This window comes from Pungitius pungitius, chromosome 8 (genome assembly GCF_949316345.1).
Source record: "Pungitius pungitius chromosome 8, fPunPun2.1, whole genome shotgun sequence".
NCBI lineage: Eukaryota > Metazoa > Chordata > Actinopteri > Perciformes > Gasterosteidae > Pungitius > Pungitius pungitius.
The window spans coordinates 1,951,087-1,970,009 of record NC_084907.1 but is presented as its reverse complement, the minus strand read 5'-3'; the positions used below and the strand labels follow the sequence as shown (position 1 = coordinate 1,970,009).

The window sequence follows — 18,923 nt, the reverse complement described above, 5'->3', positions numbered from 1 at the left end:
CTGCTATCTCCCTGCACTGTTCCACCACACACCTGTTGATGCTTTTGAATCCAACCTCAATTCTCATAGATTCTCAGGCTGGAATCCACAACACACCACACTTGTCTGCTGGAATTGGTTGAACAAAAATGAAAATCCATGTGAAAAAAATTACTTCTCACTGTTCTCAGGTCAAATATTTATGCGATTCATTTTGATTAATTAATTACAAAGCCTCTAATTAATTAGATTAATATTTTTAATTGAGTCCCGGCCCTAATTTTAATATATAATTATAGATCTGTTCTGTATGATCAAGACAAGTTAAAAGAAAAACTATTCAAGGCAAACTTCTCCTCAGTCACAGCAGAGCGGCTCAGTTTGTGGAGATTTCAATTTAAAGAGAAAATGTAAAGCGAGTAATCCACGTGTGACGTCACAGGGCTGATTGCGACACGAGCTGGAATGTGGAGGAAGAAAAGCAGACGGCAGCAGGGAGGGAGAGGAGTGATTCATCTCCCCGCCTTCCTTCTCCTCCCCCGGTTTCTTCCCCTCCGGGACCGCCCCCCCCCCCCCCCCCCCCCCCTCCTGGGGCACAGCAGCACACCTGGACCACCGCGGAGCGGCAGCAGGTGAAGCCGCAGGGAGCGCGTCGACTGCCCCGTGCGAAGAGGACCCGGACCCGGGCGGCCCGGTTCGTTTCGGAGTTTCTGCGAGTTCGAAGGCTCGGTACCACCTGAGCTGTGAGTTGTGACACACACACACACACACACACGCACACGCACGCACCGAAACAAACGGGGCGGAAGCGGTTCAACGGAGACCTCTCCGTGAAATTAAAACCGTAAGTTTTGCGTCAGCAGCGACTTTGTGACGCCCGAATAATCCCAAATCCCAGGTGAACAGTCCCAGGTAACCCTCCTCCTCCCGTAGTTAATTCGAAGTGGAACAAACTTTGACATTACTGGACTTTAATTTTATCATTTTTCTAATATCTCTTAAATGTTTAAAATCTTGTTTTGACAGGGTGCGTTTGTTAACTTGAGCTCTTCTTGTGGTTTGCTTCCACACAGGTGAGCGTGGGGGGGCAGCATGGGCGAGGCCCCGGTCAGACAGGACGGTGCAGTGACCGTATCAGCAGACGTAATCTCTCTCCTTTTTTCTTTTTTTTTAAATTTACATTTTAAGGTGTTTATCTTTGTTCTGTTTTGGCCTAAACTCGCCTCTCTCTCCCGGGATAAAAAAAAAAAAAAAGTACGTGGGCTCATTTCCTGTGGACGACCGCTGCCTGGACGACCAGATGAAGCTGCTGCACACGCAGCTCAAGTCCCTCAGAGTGAGTCCCCCCCCCTCCCCCCCCCCAAAATGTTAACAGCTCGCGACTGTGGCAACGCGTAACGTGTCGGTTCGCCCTCCGTCAGGCGTGCGACAGGCGGAGGCCCGTGTCCCTCAAGTTCTCCGTCAAAGGGGTGAAAATGTACGATGAGGATGAAACGGTACGTGTGAACACGCACACACACACGCACACGCACACACGCACGCACACACACACACACACACGCACACAGCGCGTGTTAAAACGAGCGCGGGCGTCTCCGTCCTCAGACGCTGCTGATGGCTCACGCCCTGCGCCGCGTCTCCCTGTCCACGGCGAGGTCCTCGGACGCCCAGTTCGCCTTCGTCTCCCACAACCCGGGCCGCGCCGACGCCCAGCTGTACTGCCACCTCTATCGGGCCAGGCACTCCAGAGCGGCGAGTAGCTCAGCCGCAGTCTGCGCTTATTTCTCTTTTATTTATTTATTTATTTTTTATGCCGGAGGGTGGAATCCAGCTTTTGATGGTGCCACTTGGGACGTTCCCTCCTGCAGGCGCAGTTCCTGAACCTGCTGCTGTGCCGCTGCTTCCAGCTGCGTTACCTGGAGAAGCACCCGGAGGAGGCCCAGGAGGACGCCGCGGGGGGCCCGCTGCCTCGACGCAACCCCTCCCTGCTCAACCACGGCTTCCCCCTCAGCGTCAGCGCGCTGGTCTCCTTCAGGAGAGCCCCGTTCCAGGGGTTGTTGCCGGGGACTACGGTGCCCGAACGCCCTTGGCGCCATTCACTCGTTCGAATTTCCCCTGTTTCTCTTCGCCTTAACCCCAGTGTCTCTCTCCCCCCCCTGCAGAAGAACCCACAGCCCTCTGATGAGCTGCGTGCCGTCCGCGGCGAGGCCTTCCCCACCTCCTCGCCCTCGCTGGTGCGAAAGAAGGCCATGCGCACCAAGGCGCTGCGCTCCGGGGCCTACCGCTCCTTCACCTTCACGCCGCTCAGGCAGCGCTCCGTTCAGTGGCACCTGAGGGGGTCACCAGGTGGGCAGAGCATTCACAGAGCGCTTTCAAGAGTCAAAGAGTTATTTAGGTAAAGTACACCCCCCTTCATATATGTGTCCAGGTGATGGGCCACTCACTGTCTGCTGTGGTGTCAGGAGGTCGTTTTTTGGGGGGGGAATTGGGCCACTTTGAGGTGGTGGATTAATGGTCGTTTGTGGTCATTTTTCTGCAGCTTCTCACCGTTAAGTGAATTCTTCACAAGCTTTTAAAGACACACACACAAACGCGCCCCCCCCCCCACCCCCTTTTTGTTCGCACCTGGACTCTTTCTCTCTCACGAGGACTCCTCCTCTCCTCTGAATCAGGGCAGCACAAGGAAGAAGGGCTTGTGAGAAGAACCCGGGCACCCAGATTGGCCGAGACTGAAGAAGCTCTGGCGCAGGCGGTGTGGTGCTGTGCCGGGATCGCAACGTGAGCGCTCGCGTCGGCCTTTGGGTGGGGTGGGGTTAGGGGGGGGGGCGGGGGGTTGTTTGTCGTGGGTCTCCTAACGTGTCCGTCTGTGTTCCAGTGAAAGCAGCTGTTCCCTGCTGGCGGACGATGTTCTGGGATCGTACCTCCTGTGTCCTCATCCTAAAAAGCCCCAGTGTGGCTCTCTGATCATCCGCGCGCCCTCCGGACTCATCACGCTGCTCATCGAGAACGCCGGCCAAGGGAAATTCCTGCTGGAGGTGGTTGTCTCGTCAAGATTTGACTCGTATCTTTGTGGTGTTTTACCAAGTTGAGAAGGAAACGTTTAACTTGATCTACAAAGTAGATGGGTGGACCCCTCAAGCATGTGCTTTGACTCCTTTTCCACTTCAGTCTGTGTGAACATTCCTCTTGTAATATATGTTTTAAATAAGGTTTGTATGCAAGTCATCTCTTATAACACAGCAGCATCACCCCTTAGTCGTCCTCTACTCAACGTGAGCACGGAGAGAATCTCCCATAAAAAAACCAGCGCGATGAAGACGTCCCACCACCAGCTCCCCGTGGTTTCACCGCGTGTTTCTGTCTCTCTGTGGCAGACCCACGGGACTGAGTTCTGCTCCCTGGCGGAGCTGATCGAGCACTACACGGAGAGCCGGGGCGAGGCGGCGTGTCTGCTGAGCTGTGCCCGGGTCAACCACTGCTACGAGTGGGAGGAACACGCCGGCGGGGCGCCTGAGAAGGACCAGCTCTAAAGGGACCAGAGGAAGCGACACACACACACACACACACTGGATCCAGAGGTTGCCAACCCCCCAAAAAGTGACACTTATCCATTCTATTTTGCACAGATATAATCTCCTGCCTTTACTTATGCGTTTGGGAGTCTTCACTAACTATGCACCTGTTACCGGGGTTGGTGCCTAACGTCCAGTGCACCTGTTCATCAGAGGGTTCTTGCTGCTTTTTAATATTTTTTAAGTGTTCTTATTTGTGTGTGGGGATTTTGTCACGACTTGAAATGTTACGACGTGAATTTTTTTCTTTGTTTTTACAAAAGAATATTCAATCATTGTTTTCCTTTGATTTTTTTGGGTCTTTTTTTGTCTTTTTTTCTGGCTCCTAAGAAAGGACACGTTCAAATGATCAGTGTTTAAAGTTCGTCAGGTCACAGTTTACTGCATAGAGTTATATGACATTAGATGATATGTGAGATTCTTTATTGGTCCAAAACGCCGCCATCTTATCACATTTCATAAGTCTAACAATTTTCATATGGATGATCCCTGTTTGAGATTAAATGTTTTCAAACCAAATCCAGCAAAAGTATTGTTTCCCATCCATCTCGAGGGACCGTTAGAACCGTGGGGCCTACAGCGCAAGCATCTACCTGGGTTGGATTTAAATGTGTGAATGAGCTCGAAAGGAGATTCTTGTGCACTGAATAAATTAATGAAGCTCATAATACTCCGTATGAAGTTAATATTAAAAATAGGGGGAACTAAGTTTAGGAAGATGACAAGTTGGCTAAAGCACATGGAGAAGAACATATTATATTTTATATTTATATATATATATATATATATATATATATATATATATACACATAACTCACTGACCCTTCGGTCGGTGATCAGGGGACAAGGGCTGACTTCCGTCTCTCAGCGGTTGCTAAGCAACCTCACAACGCCGCAGGAAGGTTAAGCGACGTGTAGCTCCAGTAACGACAGCCCTCGTCCCCCCCCCCCCCCCCCCCGATCTCCGACCTTCTCGTGTTCTTGTGACGCTTCGTTAGACGCCTCCGCGGATGTGGGCATGGGGTCCGAGTCGGTGAAGGTGGTGGTCCGGTGCCGGCCCCTGAACGCCCGGGAGCGGGCCCTCGGCTCGGACGTGGTGCTGTCCGTGGACCTGCGCCGGTGCCAGTGCTCCATAGAGAAGCCCGGGGCGGCCGACGAGCCCCCGAAACACTTCACCTTCGACGGCACCTACTTCCTGGATCAGACCACCGAGCAGATGTACAACGAGACCGCCTACTCTTTGGTGGAGGTGAACTCCGCGGACACCTCCAATTGCCCCCCCCCCCCCCCCCAGCTGTGGTTCTAACGTGCTGTGAGTCACCCGTTGTCTTCTTCTTCTGCAGGGTGTCACTGAGGGATACAACGGGACCATCTTTGCCTATGGACAAACTGGAAGTGGGAAGTCTTTCACCATGCAGGGGGTGTCCGATCCCGCGGCCCAGAGGGGGGTCATTCCAAGAGCCTTTGAGCACATCTTTGAGAGTATTCAGGTGAGTTGTGAAAACTGTAGTTTTTTTTTTTAATTTGCAACGTAACTGGATGTATTTGTTCCGGTGCAGGTGTCTCTTCTGTTGTGGTGGAATGCACACTTGCTTCAGTGGTTCTTGTTCTTCGGTCCAGGCTTGTGAAGATAAATTGACGCGTGTTCTGCTTTTGTGCAAACCAGTGTGCAGAGAACACCAAGTTCCTGGTGAGGGCCTCCTACCTGGAGATTTACAATGAAGAGATCCGAGACCTTTTGGGTAGTGACACCAAGCAGAGATTGGAGGCAAGTCTCTTGAAGCTTTTTAACAAACAACACACCGTGTAACATCAGAAGCCGAACATATTCAGTCATGATTAAACTTTTATCAATAAGCAGCACAGTGTTCCCTGACAGGGTGTTGTGCAATACTCTGTTGCCATGGTGACTTTGACTCACGTATAGTTGCACAGTATCTCAAAGGTCAAGGTTGTTTGCACAAAGGTTTTATTTATTTATTTATTTATTTATTGTGGCTGATGAACGCTCAGCTGAAAGAGCATCCGGAGCGAGGCGTGCACGTGCGCGACCTCTCCGTGCGCACGGTGCACAGCGTGGGCGAGTGCGAGAGGATCGTCGAGCAAGGCTGGCGGAACCGGGCGGTGGGCTTCACGCTGATGAACAAGGATTCGTCGCGCTCGCACTCCATCTTCACCATCCATTTGGAGATCTACAACACAGGTGGACACACACACACACACACACACACCCACCCACCATGACACAACGGCTGTAACATGTTAAATATATGTATAATCTTGTGTGGAAGAGGTGGTTTCAATCAAAGAGCGGGATTAGTGTGTTAAGATTCATCTGCCATCATTTTTTTGGGCACCTGCTTCACCTGGAATTCATATTTTAACCTTAATTCCTTGTTCAAAAGGGTCATAAATATGTTGTTTTCAAAAGAAATTGGACAATAAAAGACCCAAACATTGATTAACTCTATTCAGCAAGGCGACATGTTTGTGAACAACAAACATAAATTGGCCCTTTAGCCTCATTGTGTCTCTTTGTGTCTCTTTGTGTCTCAGCTCAGTCTCCACATACAGTGATTTCTCCTTGTAATTTAAATGCATTTCAAAAATGCTACTCAGTTATACAAAGAATAAGAAAATATATGGCTAACCAATATGATTCATTCGTAAACAACGATAATGATGATGCAAGGAGAACCGTTATCATGGCACATCACTCGGTATCGTCACCCTCTGCCCCCCCCCCCCCCTTCAGACGCAGGCGGCCAGGACCGCCTACGAGCAGGTAAACTCAACCTGGTCGACCTGGCCGGGAGTGAGCGCCAGTCCAAGACCGGCGCCACGGGCGAGCGACTCCGCGAGGCCACCAAGATCAACCTGTCGCTCTCGGCCCTGGGCAACGTCATCTCGGCTCTGGTGGACGGCCGCTCCAAGCACGTCCCCTACCGGGACTCCAAGCTGACCCGGCTGCTGCAGGACTCCCTGGGGGGGAACACGCGCACCTTGATGATCGCCTGCCTCTCGCCCGCGGACAACAACTATGAGGAGAGCCTGAGCACGCTGCGCTACGCCAACCGGGCCAAGAGCATCCAGAACCGGCCTCGCATCAACGAGGACCCCAAGGACGCTCTGCTCCGGGAGTATCAGGAGGAGATCAAGAAGCTGCGGGCCCTCGTCTCAGGCAAGCTGGGCCCCGCGCGTGAGTGACAGATTCTTCCGTAACCAGCCTTTAAATGAAAGGGGAGCAACATATTTCCACATATTTCATTTAGTTTCCAAAAGCTTTAAATGTTCTATTTGTTTGTGGTCACGGTGCAGCTCCGCTGGCTGGTCCGGTGTCCGAGGCGCCCCCCGCCGGTCCCTCAGGGCCGCAACCCACCAGCACAGAAGCGGAGAAGATTAAAGAGGCAACCGCTGTCCGTTCCCACGCCACTATATCACGTCCCCGTCCCACGGAGGCTTTGTGTGAGAACGCGGTGACTTACGAGGGGGGGGGGGCGCACTGTGCTCTCTCGAACCTCAGGAGTACGAAGTGAGGCTGGCCAAGCTGCAGGCCGAGTACAACGCGGAGCAGCGGTCCAGAGCCAAGCTGCAGGAGGACATGGCCGCGCTGCGCTCCTCTTTTGAATCCAAGCTGCCCCGTCTGGAAGAGGCTGGAGCCAGCAGGGGGGGCTCCGTCCATCCGAGGGATGGGAACGGAAGTTCATCTCCACAATGTAAATATAGCTCCTACATTTGTCTCAGTGCTCACCGGCGAGAAGTTATTCAATACCATGTCGTTGTTGGTCTTTATCTCCATTGTTCCTCTGCATCAGCGAGCTGCAGCTGTGTGACGGAGGATGTTGTGGAAGAGTTGGGCCCCACCCGTGATCCCACGTGCCACAGCACATGTGGAGAACCTCCCATGACCAAGGTACTGTCCACCAGCACCTTCCATCTCTAATTAACATTTTGAAATGACTCATTCACCACCCAAACCACAGCGTGGAAAATAGAACTATTATTATTATTATTATGAAACTCATGGGGTGTGATTTCCTCGTGTTGGTGAGCCAGCCCACTGTACCAGCCGCCAGGGTCCAAAAAAACCCTGGCGCCGACTCTCATGACGCCGCTGCGGGGCTTCCGGACCAGCAACACGTCCTGGAAAGGTGTGTGCGCAAACATCGTATACACACAAACCACCCCATCAGCCCCCCGTCGCACTTTACCACGAAGCGCTTTGTCAAGATCGAGAGTATGGAGTCATGCTAAAAGGACGTCCGGCCCGTCACTTTGGGCTTTCCTGTATCAGGGGGAACACAAATGCCATCAGAAACATTGTCTACTCAGATAGTTTGTCCACTAGAGGGCAGGTTTCCATTGGTGCGTCTGTCCCCAGACTGCAGCAGCTGGAGCAGGAGGTGGTTGGAGGCGAGCAGGCCAGGAACAACGAGTTGAAGCAGAGGCAGAGGCACAGGAGGAACCTTGCTGACCAGAGGAAGGTGCACCTCATCCGCGCTCTGTCCGAGGACAGCGAGGACAGCGAAAACGTGCTGCTGAACGTCTACAACTCCATCCAGGAGGAGGTGCACGCCAAGAGTCAAGCTCTGGTCAAGGTCCAGGGCAAGGTGGGTGTCAGCGGGCTGCGGGGCAATCACGGCGGCAAGCGGTGCGGTTTGGAGCAATGTTTAACATCTTGCATCAGCCTCTCGAGCTACTGGTGGTGTTGAAACGACCGGCCCGTTGTGACAGCTGAAAGCGGCCAAGCTGGAGATCCGCGACCTGCAGGCCGAGTTCGAGGTGGAGAGGGACGACTACCTGGCCACCATCCGGCGGCTGGAGAGGGAGGGCCGCCTACTGCACGGCCTGCTGGAGCGCATGGTGCCCCTGGTGCGCCGCGACTGCAACTACAGCAACCTGGACCGCTTGAAGAAAGACGCGGCGTGGGACGAGGAGGGCGCCACCTGGAGGCTGCCTGATGTCGTGGTGCAGAAAACGACGCTGCCTGCAGGTACGGAGCGGGGGGCGGGGGGGGGAGGCCCGTGAGTGCAGATCTGTGCGTGTCACCGCATTAGCCTCCTTTTAAATCGGATCTCGCGTTCGTTCCCTCACACAGCGGCGACGCCCAAGCTGTCACCCGGAAGGGGTCCAGCGAGGGACGGTGGAGTGCCGTCCGCAGTAGGTCCACGTGTTTTTTTTAAATCTCACACGCAGAAGCGGTTGCCACGGAGCCCTGACCTCGTGTCTGTTTCTCGGCAGGCCGATGAGGAGGCGGAGGGGGAGTTAGAGGAGGAGCAGCAGGAGGAGGAGGAGGGGGACCGGTACAGGGAGATGCTGGACCGGAGCGACAGCGAGAACTTTGCCAGCAGCTACTTCAGGTCGAAGAGAGCGATCCATCTGCTGGGACGGGACGCGGCCAGGGGACACGGTAAGACAGGACAGCGCCGCGTTGATGTGCATAAAGACCATATTATGTGATCTTTATATTTATATACGATTTATATAAAGATCACACAGACACATTCTGAACACTTTACTGGTATTTTTGGGTTGACCCTGCTGATGGCGCTCCTCTCTCGCAGTCCTCCGCCCTCCTCCCCCGGTTAGGGGGGCCGTGACCCCGCCCATCAGCACTGACTCCGCCCCGCCGCGCCCCTTCCGCCTGGAGTCGCTGGACGTCCCGGTGTCCAACGCTAAGGTGAGGCGCAAAAAGAGCAAATCTCACATCCACAACGAGGGGATTTGAAAAAGGCTCTTTTTCCCGTCACCTGAATGACTTTGGACTCAAAACACTGCTCACATACAGCAAAATCCTAAATATATTTATTCATTTTCATATCCAAACCAAAAACGTTGAGGCCCAGTTCCTCGACGCCGCAAGTCTCATTTGGTTTAGATTCACTATTTCAATGTTGATTTTAAACAAAATACTACCTACACTATGATACTTGAAGTTTTTTTTGCACTTGTCAGACTCAATGTCCAGATTCCCTGTGATGTGTGTGGCGGTTGCTGCTGATTTGTAAAGAAATAAAATAAAGAACGTATCCACGTGGTGGCCGGACTCCTTTTACTCTGCAAACTGACATTTCAAACACACTGACTGTGTGGTAACAAGGTATTAACACATGAGATCTCCCCCAGTCACACAGTCCAGGGGGGGGGGGGGGCTGTTGTCATGGCAGCAGCATCGACAGGTAGTAGACGGTGATCTCTTATTACCGTATTTTCGCGACTATAAGGCGCACTTAAAATCCTTTTTTTTCTAAAAAAACGGCGCGTGCGCCTTCTAATCCGGAGCGCCGTATATATGGCTCAATTGGTTGATCCATACTGGTTAACGAGGATCCATTGGAGAGAAAGTCTGGTGCCAGCAGCCGCGGTAATTCCAGCTCCAACAGCGTATTGTAACTGACTTTGTTTTCATGTTCTGGAGCGGCGTTGCACTTTACAGAGTTTTGGGATGGTCAGTGAAGGGCGCACTATGTGACGTCAGTCATCTTAGTGCCACCTATGGGGACGCGGGAATTGTTGTTGTTTTGGAGAGCGATGGTGTGTTTTTGTTCGGCGCAGGCTACGGCCGACAGGAGCCTGTTTCTCCACAATAAAACCAGAAGATAAGCACATTGTCCAGAGATTCATTAGCGAGAGTCGCTACAGTACATTAAAGCTCGTAGTTGGATGTCGGGATCGCGCTGACGCGAGGCGCCACCGTCTGTTCCAGCGCTGCCTCTCGGTGCAAGATGCACCAAAGCATTTGCCAAGAATGTTTTCATTAATCAAGAACTAAAGTTGGAGGTTCAGAGATATTGTTAATATCCACATTAACGTTTGAACAACGTTTCCATGGGAGTGAAGAGTTTTCAGAACGCTTAATAACGTTTGATTTAGCACAGCCCGATCTAGTGGATGCATAACGCAGCCCCAGTCAAACGTTTCACTGCAGTTACTTCTATGCGCCTTGTGATCCGGTGCGCTCTATATATGAAAATAGTTCTAAAATTGGCGATTTATTGAAGGTGCGCCTTGTAATTCAGTGCGCCGTATAGTCGCGAAAATACGGTACACACAGTACGACCTCTGGGGTCAGCGGTGTGTTATTCTCACTTAACCCCCGATAAAGAGAGAGCCATGAATGTGAAATCCTTCAAGCTGAAGATAACGATGAGTTATTTAAAATAGCGCGGTTGCATCGTATGCGTCTCCACCGATGATCTCAAAACTTTTCATAGTTTCCTATTTCTACACGTGGCTTGTGGCCTGATTTCTTCAGCCGTTGGTGGCCTTTTGTTGTCACCGGTGCACAACAAGCGCCGAGCCTCCAGAAGAAAGCCAGCAGGAGTCTTACATGCAGATGTTTAATGAGAAAACCCGAGAAAGGAGAGGCGCAGGTCTGCTAAGTGGGATAATGGGATCGAGCAGCTGAGCTGTGTCCCTGTCGGATGAGTCGCGGGGCTCATGGGGGTCGTGGAAGTGACCTGCTGCCACCCTGCGGGTCAGCAAGGATGACAGTTTGGCTCAACTCAACTATTATGAGCTCCAGTTAATCACATTAAAAAGTCCAACAGTATAAACGGACAGTTTCAGAAACAAAGCTGCAAAAATGTAAAATGACATATACATGGACATATAACACATATGGACTGTGTTTGTACCGGTGAGAATTAAAAAAAGAACAATATGCAGTCTATGTAATGAGGACTTCTTTATTTTCTGATTTCTATGGAGATTAAAAGATAAAGAGTGTGTAAAACATAATGACATTATCATTAAACACCTTCAAACATTTTGTATAAAATAGTAGCAGAAACAAGTCGTGAGTTAATGATGCATCAGATCTCCATAATAACACGTTGCTAATCGTTATGAAATATTAGAAAACAACCCAAAACTCTCAGTTTTACAACAGTTTTCCAAGGAATGCACTTAAAGGCACATGTGTGAACTCTAGTTCTAAACAATCCGATCCGTTTGGTTTGGGTTAATGTACCGGAGCAGCACGTTAAGGGCAGTATAATGAGGAAGGAACACGATCAATGCAAAGTTACAATATGGGTCGCGTCACTGTCTTCACTTTCTTTCTATTGGGGAGACAAACAATTGGAGCCATAAACGTGGACGCAAAGACGTATTTAAAAGAAACAAAGAGAAATGTATGCAGTCTTACGCTCATTAGGTCCCACGTTGAGCCTCGTAACTGAAAATGAGACGAAACAGCATGAACACAAACTATTGGTGCTTCTTCTTCTATTTTAAACAGGAGGACAATGAATGGACGTGAATGTTAAAACAGTTACCAAAAGTGCTGTTGTTGCCCTTTAAATTCTTCCCCTTCCTGCTCCTCCTCCAGTGCCACGCCCCCCCTTTAACACTCCCTTTTGTGCCGCTGCCCGCTTCAGTCCTTGAGCAGGCCCAGCTTCCTGAGGGCCTCTTTGCGATCGGCCCCCATGCCGGGCACCACCATCACCGTGTACCCCACCGAGTTGGAGGCTTTGCCGTTGCCACCGTTTCTGCGGTTGTCCAGGGTGACGGAGCGCTCCAGACCAGCGGCCCGCCCTCTGTTGGGCTGAGCGGGACCCGGCCCCGGCTGCACGGGACCCCCCCGCCGGGAGTCCTGGTGGAAGCTGGCGCTGCTCTGCAGAGGCCTGCTCTGAGGACGGCAAAACGAGGGGCTTCTGGACGCGTTGGCGTGAGGCGGACCTCCCGCGGATCGGTTGGGTTCGGGGTCCAAACGTGGGCCCGCGGACTGGCTTTTGGGCTGTTGCTCTTCCAGGAGACCCAGCTTCTGCAAAGCTTCCAGTCTGACCACCTGGGGATCTGACGCATTCTTGAAGTTAAAAGAAGAGGTCGAGGTAATGGACGCTTCGGCTTGTGCTCTCACGGATGAGTCGGCGTGGGTCTTTTTGGGTTTGGGGCGGACCACCGGAGGACCGGTCTTGGACTTGTGAGCCTCCGAGTGGAATCTGTCGGTTCGCGGAGGGAATACAAGTTTGGGGCCTTCCACTGTGACAGGAAGACCCTTGTCCAAGTCTATAGTGTGGTCCACTGTCGGACAGAGGGGCGTCTTCTTTGTGGAGGCGCTCCGCCGCAGATGAACGAGCGCCTCGTAGGACAAAGGGCCCCGAGGTGGACCTTCTGCTTTCCTAACCGAGTAGTCCCTGGCTCTGCTGGGGGGAGATATCACAACGTTCACCTCTAGCGGCACCTGCGAACGTCTCTGGTCGTGTTGGTGATCGGGCCTGCTGCTCGGAGGAGGGACGTGGAGCTTGAAGCTGACGTTCTTGGCTGGAGGAACCCTTCCCTTGGATCCAGGAGGGCCGCTCGCCACCACGAGAGGCGTGGGAACCAGGAAGCTCTGCGGGGGTTCCTGAGATGCGCGTTTCTGCGAACCTGAAAAACCAAACGGGGTCAGTGAGCAGAAAGCGACGAACGGCCCGGCGGACGCTGCACGGAGGACAACTCACTCTTGCTCATGGAGGCCGACAGGTCAGCCACTTTGTTAGCGAGGTTTCCCGGGCTGGGCAGCTGGTCCGGTTCGTCGTTGGACAGCCCGCTGTCTTCCTCCGTGTCCAAAGACTCGATGGTCTCCTCCAGAAACATGAGACAGGCCCTCTCCTCCGCAGACAGGTGGTCAAGGCTGTCGTCACTCTGTGCAACGCGGCGACGGGGAGGGAACGGGACAATTCACTTCTGGACCGAGCGGTCGAGCCCGTGTGTTTGGGGGGGGGCTCGGTCAGCGACCTGTTTTTTTTTGTGTTTCTGTTGTTTGGAATAATGAGCAGCCAGTAGAGCTGATGAGGTGGGGTGAGGGTGCGCTCACTTACGAAGCCCGAGTTGGTGCTGAGGACGCTGTCACAGCTGCCCGCGCTGTCCATGCCGGTCGCCGTCGTCTCCGATCCAACGCCACCGGGCCACGTGTCACTTTTTGGCATCTTAGGGCCCTATTTCATCCCACTTCAGTGACACAGATAGATGTGTTTCAGTCTGTGAAAGGGGAATAAATGCTTGAAAGTAGTTTTGCACATTATAACCGCAGTCTTTTGATCACTTCCCTCAGGTTTTTAATTGTTCTTATTTCCATTTGGAATTTCCTCTATTATCATATATTATTATTGCCTTCTCCTGCAGTACTTTTGCATTTAATGCTTTGCAATTGTCTAAACTTAGAATAACATTTATGTTACTTACCTGTGTAAGGTTAGCACTATTTTAAATCAGCATAAAATAGTTTCAATTATTATTGCAAATAACTGAGGATGTTTGCACAACGTGTTAACAGTGTGATGTTGTAACGTTTCCCCTTTTTTTTTTAAATAGCCAATTTACTAAAGAAATTGCTCACATAGACTTGAATGAGGAGGAAGCTAACAATGCCAATAGATCCCAACAGGCTGTCTTTAGTTATTGAGCAGAGGACCAGCTTCCAACAATGTCCAGATGACCCAAGAAAACAGAAGCTCACCCTCAGCACTGGTTCTCTGTGTAAAACTCAGTAGCATATATGATAACTTTGACTTTCTCTAATGGTGTATATTTGACAGTGGCTAAGGCACTGATTAAAACAGCGTCCCCAAGACGCGTCTTAAGCCAAATAAACTCCACGTTTGTGTCCAAAGAGGCAAGCAGACATGGAGAGGAAGGAAAGCCGAGCAATCAGCACCACCGGAGCCTGGACAGCTCCAGGTGAGCGTAAGGTGAGGATGACCCGGGGTCATGCCAACGGGGCTCCGAACACATCAACGATATGAGCCTACGGTGTCAGCATGGGGTGCAGCGCTGTGCCTTCATAACACGAATTACATGTTAGCGAAGAGTCCAGAACAATGAACACTGTAAGAATTATTAACGATGTTTTCCCAATATCCGTATTGTTGTTGTCGTTGTTGTTGTTGTTCTAGGTCTGATATCCTGATGGCAACGAGCTAAAATGTCTGAACGTAATCAAACACACGGCAGCTCTCGTGTTGACGGGACACAACGGCGCTTCTGGCCGATCTCTTACTGGTCCTCTTAACTGCATGTGACTCCGATTACAGCACACACGCCACGGCTAATCTTCCTCAGCCGGATCAGTTTCAGAGGGAGGGGAGGACGGCAGCAACGATCTCCTGAAAGCTACATGATACCCAGGTTGCCCTTGTTTATCTGGGTGTGTGTTGATCATTACTTTAACGTGGTGGGACCTAAAGAGAAGCTAACAAGTAGTGCAATCATCAGGGATTTGGCCCTATTGGGGATGAGGACACTTTTATACTGTAAAGGGGTTTTGAAAGGACATTTTTACCAGAATAAATAACTTTTATAAAATGAATAGGGCTCGGGGTTTAGAATAAAGGAACCTCTGTCTGATCCGAGGGAAAAGAGGTTTCAGCACCTGAGAGCGAAAGGAAAAAAACACAAAAGGACTCCTGTTCACTGTCCCCACCTCGTCACCCTGTCCCTACAATATGTCCCCATTGGCAGGATAATGACATTTTAGCTCGCAGGTCAGAGTGTGAATCTGACATCTGTCTATTATAGAATGTTTTTACTCTAACCACACGTGCCTTGACTAAGTAGGACACAGCTCCCGTGTGACTCGGGGTTTGTTCCGTGGTCACAACACACTATTAAGAATGCCATTAACCAGTTTTCTCCATATAGAGACATCTATCATCACAGCGTAGTAACCAGCGCCACAATCAACAGAACCGCTGCTTTGCTTTGAATGGGACTATAAAGAGCAGCTTTTATCACCTCGTCCTAAATGTATTCTTTGAAGGCTCAAGCTTTTTTTCCCAATTTAATTTTTAAGTCTACCTGTCCTTCAGGCCACACTTCCGGATGACAGCTGAAACTGGCCTGCAAATAACACACACTGACTAAAACACTGTAAATAACTTCATTACGACATCATACACAGTGTTTAAAGAGAAGCTTAAAAAAAAGCCAGAAGCTCGTAAAGGAAATACAAAAAGGGTCCGAGGCACCATAAATGATCATGGGCGTAATTAAATAGAAATGAATTAATATGAGATGTAGATTCCCTTCTTATAGTCCCATGTAGACTCATTTAAAGAGAAATGTTTGAAATAGATCCGACACTGCGACCCTGATTGACGTACCTGTTTTGAATCCCCGAACATTCGACCTTCAGCGACCCATCGCCTGCAGGTGAAGAAGCCGGCGAGCGACTGAGCGGCTCCGGGTCACCTGCCCCGAGGGACTCGGTGCCCTCTGCGCTTCAGCCAATCAGTGAGCAGGGTGCTCCTTAAGACACACGAGCCCCCGGTCGTCATGGCACCCACAACCGCAGTAATCTAACTAATCAGTATCTCCGTTTCAAGCCGTGGTGTCGAGGCTCGTTATCGACTGAAAGGAAATGGAAGCGCTTCGGTCTCCAGGAAACACGGCCGCTCGCTGCAAGACTAATGCGCTAAAGTCCCGGCCCTAATTTTAAATTAAACAGTGACACTGTGAATCATCTTGAGTTCTGGTGTCTCTAGTGGAATCAAAGCTGACCTTCCTGATCCACATTTGGGATTTGATTCTCTCTCCTCAAGGTGCCGTGTGTCAAACGTGTTTATTTCTTCCGGGATTTATTCTCCACTCAGCTGAGGAGGACCCTCAGACTGGTTTTGCTCCATAGGGGAGTCGGGAAGGATCCTCTCAATTCACACGCGGGCATCAGCACACATGTCGAAAAAAGTGAAATAAGGATCACAGCATAAAAGTAGTGAAATCAACTAGGGCTTTATTAGAAATGCCATTATATGACTTTACTTGACCTGCAATTCTATTATAACGGTATGGAATGGTTGTGGATTCCAGCCTGAGAATCTATGAGAATTGAGGTTGGATTCAAAAGCATCAACAGGTGTGTGGTGGAACAGTGCAGGGAGATAGCAGGAAGGCTGAAGTGTGGAGGATCCTCAGTTCAAACCTGCTCTCTCAGAAGGAGGGTTTGGTTGCAGTCAGGGCTTCAAACTGTAAACTATGAAACAGTTTTGAGTTTTAGTAAACAATCCCAAGGTCTAATATGAGAAACGGACACAATGAGGCATGTGCTTGAATAGCACAAAGGAACAACTGAAGGGCTGCAGGCTCCAACCTGGTGTCTGAGGTTGTGGGTTCTTGGTCCTTCATGCAGACATCACTTCTGCTTTGAATGAGGTGTGAGTAGCAGTCTCAAGGTTAATTACGAGAAACAAAATTTGCATTGGTGCATGGTGAGGTAGTGCAGCACAAGAGCTGAGGAGCTACTGTCCTTACCCTGTAGGTTGTGGGTTCAAGCCCAGTCTTGGTTTTGAGCCTTTGGCTTTACTTCAGGTTTGAGTAGCAATCTCAAGGTTAAATACAACAGACAAAGGCTTGTTTAGTGTGTGGTGAAGTAGCACAGCGGAAGAGCTGCTGACCTAAGCCCCTGCACTGCATTTGAAGGTTGTGGGTTCAAGCCCAGTCTTGGGTTTGAGCCTTTGGCTTTACTTCAGGTTTGAGTAGCAATCTCAAGGTTAAATACAACAGACAAAGGCTTGTTTAGTTTGTGGTGAAGTAGCACATCGGAAGAGCTGCTGACATAAGCCCCTGCACTGCACTTGAAGGTTGTGGGTTCAAGCCCAGATGTGGCAATAGCATGTAAAAAGAGTTTTGAGGTTTGAGTAGCAGTCTCAAGGTTAAAAAGGAGAAACAAAAAATTAATTTGTGTATGGTGAGGTAGTGCAGCACAAGAGCTGAGGAGCTACTGTCCTTACCCTGTAGGTTGTGGGTTCAAGCCCAGTCTTGGGTTTGAGCCTTTGGCTTTACTTCAGGTTTGAGTAGCAATCTCAAGGTTAAATACAACAGACAAAGGCTTGTTTAGTTTGTGGTGAAGTAGCACATCGGAAGAGCTGCTGACATAAGCCCCTGCACTGCACTTGAAGGTTGTGGGTTCAAGCCCAGATGTGGCAATAGCATTTAAAAAGAGTTTTGAGGTTTGAGTAGCAGTCTCAAGGTTAAAAAGGAGAAACAAAAAATTAATTTGTGTATGGTGAGGTAGTGCAGCACAAGAGCTGAGGAGCTACTGTCCTTACCCTGTAGGTTGTGGGTTCAAGCCCAGCCTTTGGCTTTACTTCAGGTTTGAGTAGCAATCTCAAGGTTAAATACAACAAACAAAGGGCTGATTAGTGTATGGTGAAGTAGCACATTGGAAGAGCTGCTGACATAAGCCCCTGCACTGTACTTGAAGGTTGTGGGTTCAAGCCCAGATGTGAAAATTTCATTTAAAAAGAGTTTTGAGGTTTAGCTCACATGCTCAAGGTTAAATAGAAGAATCAAAGTCGGCAAAATGTGACCAGGACTGGTAGTGTAGGGGTGCAAGAAGAAGCCGAAAGCCTCTGTAAGCGCCGCCAGTGGGTTCAAATCCCACTGGCGGCCAAGTCTTGAGCGCACTACTGCGGATGTAGTTGTGGGGGCATTGTCCCCACTGGTTGTTTCAGAGAAGTAAACCCTAGGGGTTATGCAGAAACACAAGGTGCGTTCACTTGGTTATGATGGCATTGTCAAGAATGATGAAGAATCTTTTGAATGATGATGAATTGACTAAATTTGATGTTAATTGATTTAGCTTTTAGCACTTATTAGCCATGCTACGTAGCCTATAGGGTTCCACCTTTTTGACGGGAGAGTAGTCTGGATGAGTCAGTAAAGATGAGCAGATGTGTCTCATTCAGTGGTCACACTGACATGAAACTTATTACAGCCTCTGAGGGCATTTTTCAAGACAATCACATGTTTGTCTACTTCAGGGCATCCTGTGGACAACCTTAAACTGACAGTCTGGCACAGGGTGTAGATTTGTTTACCCTTTTTAGTGCATCCACCCTCCAATTCTCTGTTACATTCAAATTCAACTCACTTGTGCCTTTACCAATGCAGGGAGGATGAATAGCATGGTTGATCCTCCAAGATGCACCAATCCGTCTCTGGGGCAATATCCCATTATGATTTTTTATAAATGTCAGTTACCCAAAACGAAAAAAGGATTTAGGAAGAGCCACCATGTCCCTTGAGGGTTGAACCCAGATAAGGTTTAAAGTACAGAAATTTGGGGCATTTGGCATTAGTGACAGGGACGTGTAGGTTGCTCCATCTAAGAACATTCCAGTCATGTCATGGGAAAAAAAATATTGTGAAAAAAGTCAAAATATGTAGGGTCACAAAATGTCACAGAAAATATTTTTTTTAAATAGGTAAAAAATTAAATTATAATTAAAAATGACATATATATATATTATAAAAAAATATATGTAAGGTCTATATATATATATAATATAATATATATATTATTAGGGCCGGGACGCGATTAAAAATATAAATCTAATTAGAGGCTTTGTAATTAATTCATCAAAATTAATCGCATTTTAATTGCATAAA

General features: G+C 49.7%; 3 protein-coding genes across 5 annotated transcripts; 2 read left to right on the top strand and 1 right to left on the bottom strand.

Annotated features, from left to right (window-relative positions):
• Nucleotides 1–575: 575 nt before the first annotated feature.
• sh2d5 (SH2 domain containing 5) lies at nucleotides 576–4,141 on the top strand. Its single transcript, XM_037489734.2, has 10 exons — nucleotides 576–722; nucleotides 1,053–1,122; nucleotides 1,235–1,315; nucleotides 1,401–1,475; nucleotides 1,585–1,731; nucleotides 1,848–2,051; nucleotides 2,142–2,325; nucleotides 2,652–2,757; nucleotides 2,855–3,014; nucleotides 3,354–4,141. The coding sequence occupies exons 2-10, from the start codon at nucleotides 1,072–1,074 to the stop codon at nucleotides 3,507–3,509; spliced, it is 1,164 nt and encodes a 387-aa protein (XP_037345631.2). The 5' UTR covers nucleotides 576–722; nucleotides 1,053–1,071; the 3' UTR covers nucleotides 3,510–4,141.
• A 428-nt stretch (nucleotides 4,142–4,569) lies between these two features.
• Nucleotides 4,570–9,473, top strand: kif17 (kinesin family member 17). The gene is made up of 14 exons (XM_037448570.2): nucleotides 4,570–4,800; nucleotides 4,895–5,041; nucleotides 5,218–5,319; nucleotides 5,565–5,754; nucleotides 6,307–6,750; nucleotides 6,870–6,967; nucleotides 7,075–7,267; nucleotides 7,367–7,464; nucleotides 7,608–7,702; nucleotides 7,933–8,161; nucleotides 8,286–8,544; nucleotides 8,650–8,711; nucleotides 8,793–8,961; nucleotides 9,116–9,473. The coding sequence occupies exons 1-14, from the start codon at nucleotides 4,570–4,572 to the stop codon at nucleotides 9,277–9,279; spliced, it is 2,481 nt and encodes an 826-aa protein (XP_037304467.2). The 3' UTR covers nucleotides 9,280–9,473.
• Nucleotides 9,474–11,219: 1,746 nt separating this feature from the next.
• On the bottom strand, nucleotides 11,220–15,693 carry zgc:158258 (uncharacterized protein LOC791186 homolog). Of its 3 annotated transcripts, none has more exons than XR_005114143.2 (4): nucleotides 13,358–15,057; nucleotides 12,998–13,181; nucleotides 11,831–12,923; nucleotides 11,220–11,730 (listed from the first exon to the last, which is right to left on the bottom strand). XR_005114143.2 is itself a non-coding variant. In XM_037448572.2 (4 exons), the coding sequence occupies exons 2-4, from the start codon at nucleotides 13,463–13,465 to the stop codon at nucleotides 11,929–11,931; spliced, it is 1,287 nt and encodes a 428-aa protein (XP_037304469.2). In that variant the 5' UTR covers nucleotides 13,466–13,517; nucleotides 15,638–15,693; the 3' UTR covers nucleotides 11,220–11,928. The 3 variants fall into 3 exon arrangements, 2 of the variants coding, with proteins under 2 accessions (XP_037304469.2, XP_037304468.2); XM_037448572.2 differs by adding an exon at nucleotides 15,638–15,693 and having other exon boundaries at nucleotides 11,220–12,923; nucleotides 13,358–13,517; XM_037448571.2 differs by having other exon boundaries at nucleotides 11,220–12,923.
• Between the last annotated feature and the right edge of the window lie 3,230 nt (nucleotides 15,694–18,923).